The 7,503-nt window shown below is 42.2% G+C and overlaps 1 protein-coding gene across 1 annotated transcript; it reads left to right on the top strand.

The window, feature by feature from the left end:
• Positions 1-4,166: 4,166 nt before the first annotated feature.
• On the top strand, positions 4,167-7,222 carry SAT1 (spermidine/spermine N1-acetyltransferase 1). Its single transcript, XM_081567948.1, has 6 exons — positions 4,167-4,410; positions 4,637-4,688; positions 4,781-4,864; positions 6,343-6,444; positions 6,536-6,576; positions 6,703-7,222. The coding sequence occupies exons 1-6, from the start codon at positions 4,345-4,347 to the stop codon at positions 6,871-6,873; spliced, it is 516 nt and encodes a 171-aa protein (XP_081424074.1). The 5' UTR covers positions 4,167-4,344; the 3' UTR covers positions 6,874-7,222.
• Positions 7,223-7,503: the final 281 nt, after the last annotated feature.

Here is a 7,503-nt window from a genome sequence, read left to right as displayed (position 1 = left end):
CATAAGAAAACAATCAGAAAGCTGGGCTAAAACTTGGATAAAAAGATGTTTATCAAAGTATTATTTATCACTGGAAAAAAAAAAACACCTGAGTCTTCAACAATAGAATGGTACAATAAATTGCACACAATGCAACTCTAAGGAGTCATTATATATATTTAATTTAAATACACTCACTGACACGGAAAAATACTCTATACTATTAATAGTAATAATGCTAACAATTATACCAGGTGCGATGCTGGGTACTTCTTTTTGTGTGTGTGTGGGGGGTGCACACCACACTATTTGTGGAATCTTAGTCGCCCAACCAAGGACTGAACGCCAGGCCCTTGGCAGTGAGAGTGCAGAGTCCTAACCACTGGACCACCAGGGAATTCCCACTGTGTACTTTATATGTATTACTTTGCTTAATCCTCACAACAATTACCATATGAAGGATACTATTAATATTTTCTCATTACAGATGAAGAAACAGTGACTTAACAAGGTTATGTAGTGATGTAATCACACAGATGGGGAGTGTGTAAGGACAAAGCTGCAATAGATAAGAAAGTGAAAGTGAAGTCGCTCAGTCGTGTCTGACTCTTTGTGACCCCATGGACTGTAGCCAACCAGGCTCCTCAGTCCATGGAATTTTCCAGGCAAGAGTACTGGAGTGGGTTGCCATTTCCTTCTCCAGGGGATCTTCCTGAACCAGGGATCGAACCTGGCTCTCCCGCATTGCAGGCAGATGCTTTTACTGTCTGAGCCACCAGGGAAGCCCCGTAGATAAGAAGCTACTACACTATTCAGCAGGAGAGGCATTATAGATACATGATTACATTATAGATACATTTATTACATTGGCATAACCCACACAGGTTATTTTTAAAATATTTTTAAGTGAATACAAGCAAGCACAGACCAGTCAGAATGGACACTGCAACCAATCATAATGGAAGCCAGGAGTAAACAACCCAAATGGCCATCTGAGTTCAGTAAGCCTTTGCTATGTAATGAAAAACCCTAAAGTGTAGTGGCTTAAAACAAGCATTCTATTGACTCATGATTCTGTGGGTTGATAACATGGGCTGGGAACAGCGAGAAGGCTTTTCTACTGGTCTTACCTAGGGTCATTTGTGTAGCTACAATCATTTGACAGCTCAACTGGGACTGAATGGTCCAAGATGGTGTCACTTATGTATCTGGCCTTACACATGCACGAGGTCTTTCATCCTCAAGGAGGCTAGCTCAAGCTTCCTCATGTGGCGGCAGCAGCAATCCAAGAGAGAGTGACCAGAAGCTTTACGATCTCTTGAGGTCTTGCTTAGAAGTTGTACACCACCACTTTTACTGTATTTTATTGGTCAAGGCAAGTCACAAAGCCAGTCCAAATTCAAGGAGTGGGGAAACAGACTCCACCTCTTGATGGGAGGAGCTTTCAATGAATCTGTGGCCATTTTAATTCACTACACTGTACATACCAACTTAATATCAGCCCTACCTATGTATGTACATAGAAAAGACTAGAAAGAAATCAGCCTACTAATTGGAAATATTATTAACTTTTTCTATTTCTGCACTTCTCCAATTTTCCTAATCAATATGCATTATTTTTATAAACAGAAAAAAAAACTATGACACCTTCCATAATAGTTTAATAGAGCAAATTGGACAGCTTCACTTTGGCATGGAAATCAACAGAATTCATCCTTTCCTAGTTCTACCATTTCCTAGCTGTGGCAGTTTTGTAGCCCTCTGAGCCTCTGGTTTCCCCTGTTGCAAAGATGGAGCTAACATTAGCTTTTTCACAAGACAGCTGATATCAAATGAAACAGTGACTGTAAAACATCCATGATGTCCCTGGCCGTTTGCTTTCCTGCTACTCTTCTCCTACTCAGACCTCTTCAGTTATAGGAATTATCTTTCTGATAAAGATTAACTCTGGTTGTAGTAAACTACAAATATATCTCTACAGTAAACTGTATGCCCTGAGGGCTTCTTTCAAAACTTAGACCTACTTCATTATAAACCCCCAAGTACCTAGCATAACAGTCAATAAATAGTTGTTGATTTGTTGACTCATTAACCAAATAAAAGTTTTCCAAATGCTAGGAAGTTAACCTCTTTCTATGCAGTTTTAAATTTAAATTCCACTATCAGAAGCAGGTAATGTTGGCCACTCATGGCATCTATCTATTCCTGACAATGGAGAAACCTAACTTGATTCATAAAGAAAATTCACATTTCTTAGGGTTCTAAGCTTGTGCAAAAAACACAATCAATGAGCTTTTTCTAGCCACCTGTTTTTCTGAATGGGCTCTTCTTGTCATAATGGCAAAGTGAAGCATAAGAACATGAAACTGAAACTGGAAAAGCAGAATAAATAGAAAAACATATATTATGTGTTTTAATAACAAACAACCATTACTCTAAAAGACTAAGCAGACCACATTGAAAACGGCCTTGTTTTTGCTTCAAGGAGGCAGTTATTATTAATGCTTAGTTACTGTTAGAACTAATTCTGTAACAAGCTCTCCTGGGTCTTCCCACAACACAAAACAGAGCAGAGGAAGGAAGGGCCTATGTATGGTCATCCCAAGTGCAATGGTGTCAGGAAACACTACCTAAAGTGGCTTAGGCAGATGAGAATCAATGCTATTTTCCAAGATGTTTGAGAAACACATTTTGTAAACTCTCACAATGACTCACTAGGCATGATATCCCCAGAGGGTGGGAAGGGGAGCTACTTTTGCTTTCTTTTCTACCTACAGGATATTGCAAGCAGAGGCAGGGTTATGATGAATGTTAGGGGAGGGGATCATTTGGTGATAATCCAACCTACAGACTGAAAACATTGCAGTCCCCTTTTATGCTTTCGCTCTGACTCAGTCAGGAACCCAGGCTGGGCAGTCAAAGCAGGGCCCTCAGAAGGCCTGTCTGGGAAGGTGGTTTGTAAATAAAAACCTGTATCTGCAAAAGGATGGAGTACTTGCTCCAGTGGGTATAATCCAGGAAGAGCTATAGTCTAATCCAACTGTTCTCAAACATTTTCCTCTCAGGACATTTAAAAATTATTGAAAAATTCTAAAAGCTAACCTTTGAAAATTCTAGAAAACACAAGAACACGCAAACACACCTTCCTTTAGTCACCAAAGCAAGGATATCATCACACATCCTATAAATTTGTAATTACTTCAAAATAAAAAGTTTTAAAGGAGGGGAGAAGTAGCACAGGGAATGAGCAAGGAGGGAATATAACAATTTTAAACAGCAACAGAAGCCAGAAGATAGATGTCATCAATATGCTGAGAGAAAAGAACTTCCAACCTCAAATTCGTTCACAGTGAAATAAATCCTCCAAGAACTTTGGGATAACTGAAAGACATATTTAGATAAGCAAAACAGAAAATGTTATAAGAGCGGACCCTCACTAAATGCAACTCAGAAGGAGTGTACCTCAGGCAGAAGGAAAGTGTTTCCATAGGAAAGCCAGAGATTTTAAGAAAAAAATAAAAACGAAAAAAGTAAGAAAATATTCTGTTAACTCTAAAAATTACCAGCAGAGGGGGAAAGAATTATTGAGGAATCCAAATACCTTACCTTGGGAAATTTTAGAAAACACAAGAACATGCAAGCACACATTCCTTTAGTCACGGGAGCAATAACGTCATCATACATCAGTTCTCTGGAAAATTCCAGCGAAACTAAGAAAGGCAAATGAAACCCTATTATTACTATGAAGCTAGCTAGTTCTGAAATGATCTTGGGATCCACAGGGCCCCCCAGACCACCCTATGCGAGCCGCTACTCTAAACGTCTCATCCCCTCAGCGCTCAAAGCCAGATGTCTCCAAAGAAGAAACTGTAAGTCATTGGTCCAGGGCCCAAAGAGGAACCTCTCTCTTCCTTTCGCAAAGGTCACTTAGGGGACGCCTAGGCTGGGAGGTCGGACTTTCGGGAAGCCTCCACCATGCGCCACGAGAGGGCGCCGCTAGAGAGCTCAGCCTAGCGCCTCGCCGCCCGCACCCCGCCCGCGCGGGCCAGGTTCACACAGGCGCCCGGAAAAGAGGGAGGCGCCCGGAAGAGGGGGCGGTCGCGACCTCATTGGACGAGGCGCCTCCGCCTCATGTCCCGGGGCGGGGCTTCTTCAGGCTAAAAAGCAGAGAGCCCGGTGGCAGGGACGCGCGCGGCTCCAGTTGCAGTGAGCTGCTTGTCTACGTTGTTCGCCGAGGTTCGCCGGGTCATGGTGCCATCCTGACTGGGAAGAGGACGCTCCCGGGAGACGAATGAGGAACCACCTCCTCCTACTGTTCAAGTACAGGGGCCTGGTCCGCAAAGGGAAGAAAAGCAAAAGACGAAAATGGCTAAATTCGTGATCCGTCCGGCCACCGCTGCCGACTGCAGTGACATCCTGCGGCTGATCAAGGTAGCGGGAAGCGCGGTCTCCTCCCGAGGCGGAGTTGGGGTCCTTGTACCCCGCAGGTCCCCTTTTCTCCGCCCGCCTCCCCACAGCCCCGGCAAGGCGGCGCTGCTCCGGGCGAAACTCTGGGAACGAATCCCCTCCCCGCCCACCCCCTTCCCCCGAGCTGTCTGGGCCGGGGCCTCACTTAATTTTCTGCTTCTCTTCCTTTTTCTTATGTGCCTCAACCCAGGAATTGGCTAAATACGAATACATGGAAGAGCAAGTAATGTTAACTGAAAAAGGTAACGCATCAGTGGCGGGGGTGGGGGGGGACGAGCGTCTGAGGGACGACCTTCACCGACTCCAACACTGTCTCTGGTTCCCCTTCTTGCAGATCTGCTAGAAGACGGTTTCGGAGAGCACCCCTTCTACCACTGCTTAGTTGCAGAAGTGCCCAAGGAGCACCTGACTCCGGAAGGTAATCGCCCTGCCCTTCTAGAAGCCGAGGAGACCGAGTGTTGTGTAAGACGTAGAGTCCGCTCTGTAGAAGCACTGACAACACAGGCTGAAGTTACTTAACGGAGAAATTGGCCAGAAATAATAGCCAGCCAGTGTTCAAAGTACTGAAAAGAAAAAATAGACGTGCTGCACTTAATAATAGGGCGGGTTAAAAGAGCTCTTTAAGTATCAGTGCTGTGGAGACCCGGAAGAGTTTGAGCTGTTTATGTAAGTATCAGAATGCGGTGGAGACCCGGAAAAGTTAGGTATAAAGTCATTTGTTGTAAATTCAGTTTCATAAATGGTTCTTGTTTGACCCTAACGTAACCTTTTTTGTATCTGTGTTAAATTACATTTTTTTCTTTAATTTGTCCCAATCTTCAGGTTACAGTCTCTAGCTTCGCCATGTACATGGCCCTTCCGTGTACATGGATGGGCGGGGAGGTAACTAAAAGATCCTTTACACAATAAAGTAGATGATCATGATAAATGAGGTAAGGCCCTATTATCACACACTTAAAACACGGTAGATCAGAAGCTCCAATGTACTCGCTTCCTATTTGGGAAGGACTATAAGATGGCTACAAAGTTTAATTTGAAACTTTTGCCTCCAATTGGAATTACAGACACCTATTAAGAGGAAGTCGGATGCTTTTTTCCTTTTTTTCTTTGTTTTTTTCTTTGTTCTTGTTGTTTTTCTTCCTGGTCATTGTTGAATGGCCAAAAGACAAAGCCAAAGGGGGAAGTTGTTGGGCCTGGTTGGGGGGTGATTAAGGTTTTTTTTTCGTTCTGAGGTCATTTCCTCCTGCTAGAAAAAAAATGAGCAAAATACATAAGGGATGAGGTACTTTCCAGAGGTATGTGGATGTTACAGCATACCTGAGTACCTCTGCCTCTTCCAACTTATATACTGGGGAAAGCAAATTGAAAATGTGTGAATTGGAAGGCAAGTTCTGAAATTAAACCTTACTGTTTTGGCCTTATGTCCTGACCTTAAGGAAGCAGGGTTTGTAAACTACAAATACTTACTATTCTGAACTGCCGTGTAAACCTGACTTACTCCCAAGTCAACATACCAATATATCAATAGGATGTGAATAATGTGTGTGTTTAGTTTAAGACCATAGCACTTTCACTCTGGCAAGTAATGAAAGCATTCTCACTTCCTGAGTGTGAGATACAACAGATTGCCAAGTGGCCAGTCCATGGTTTTAGCCTGGCTTCAGCTAGCTCTAATGTGTGCTTTTTGTGAAAACATGTTCTAAGAACAGTGAGATCATCGAACAGTGACCTGGATTGCACTAGCGTAAAAGTCAGAAGATAGTCCGGTCCAATGGCTACTTATTTTTATAATACGTGCATGTATATTTTTTAAACTTATGAGAGGCTTCTGATTTTGCACCTACAACTTTGACAGATTGTTCTTCATCCATAACTCATGTGATACTCTTATTACAGGACACAGCATTGTGGGTTTTGCCATGTACTATTTTACCTATGATCCATGGATCGGCAAACTGTTGTATCTTGAGGACTTCTTTGTGATGAGCGATTATAGAGGTATGGTTGAGTTCAGGGAGGCTGCTCTAAAGAAATTGGGGCTTGAAGTCCTTAAAATGACTTTTTAAAATGGTACTTCTCGTTCTTTTAGGCTTTGGCATAGGATCAGAAATTCTGAAGAAGCTAAGCCAGGTATGTCTTGGTGTTTGGTTTCCAAATTTGCAAGGGTTACTGGATTATTTGAAGGACTGAATTGAAATTGGGTCTTGGAAAGCAGGCGCACTGTCACTGAGTTCATTTTCCTCCCCCGTGTAACAGGTTGCAATGAAGTGTCGCTGCAGCAGCATGCACTTCTTGGTGGCAGAGTGGAATGAACCATCTATCAACTTCTACAAAAGAAGAGGTGCCTCTGATCTGTCCAGCGAAGAGGGATGGAGACTCTTCAAGATCGACAAGGAGTACTTGCTAAAAATGGCAGCAGAAGAGTGAGGAGTGCTGATGTAGAAAATGACAGCTTCCATTCTATTTTAGAGTAACTTCTCAACTTATCTTGCTTTCTCTCCTCTTTGTAGTGAAATAATAGAATGAGCACCCGTTCCAAAGCTTTATTACCAGTGGCGTTGTTGCATGTTTGAAATAAGGTCTGTTTAAGATGGCAATCTTGTATACAGGTTGGAGTCAGATTTCTCTTTTAACATCTTTTGATAAACAACAGGTGGTATGATAATGTCTATGAAAAAAACTTCATTCTTGTGAGTCATTTAAATGTGTACAATGTACACACTGGTACTTAGAGTTCTGTTTTGATTCTTTTTTAATAAAGTGCCCTTTGATTTAATTATCTGGTGTAAGCATTTTTACTGATTCTTTGTTTCTTAGTCATTTTTCTTGCTGTTGAGTGCAAAATAAAAATGCCCAAGAAACACGATAACTTTACAATTTTTTAAAAAGTTTTTAATCAGTCTAAAGTGTCTGATGGTCAGGAGCTGTGTTGTGCCTGTATTCCCAATGCCTAGAAAGAAGCCAGTTGAATCCCAAGGTTTTACATATAGCAACATATAAAAGATGACTTTCTATTGATGACACTGTACACTTAACCCAACAGAATTTTCACGAGCT

This window comes from Giraffa tippelskirchi, chromosome X, assembly GCF_054371585.1.
Source record: "Giraffa tippelskirchi isolate mGirTip1 chromosome X, T2T-mGirTip1v1.2.pri, whole genome shotgun sequence".
Taxonomy (NCBI): domain Eukaryota; kingdom Metazoa; phylum Chordata; class Mammalia; order Artiodactyla; family Giraffidae; genus Giraffa; species Giraffa tippelskirchi.
This window is presented reverse-complemented; position numbering and strand designations above follow the sequence as displayed.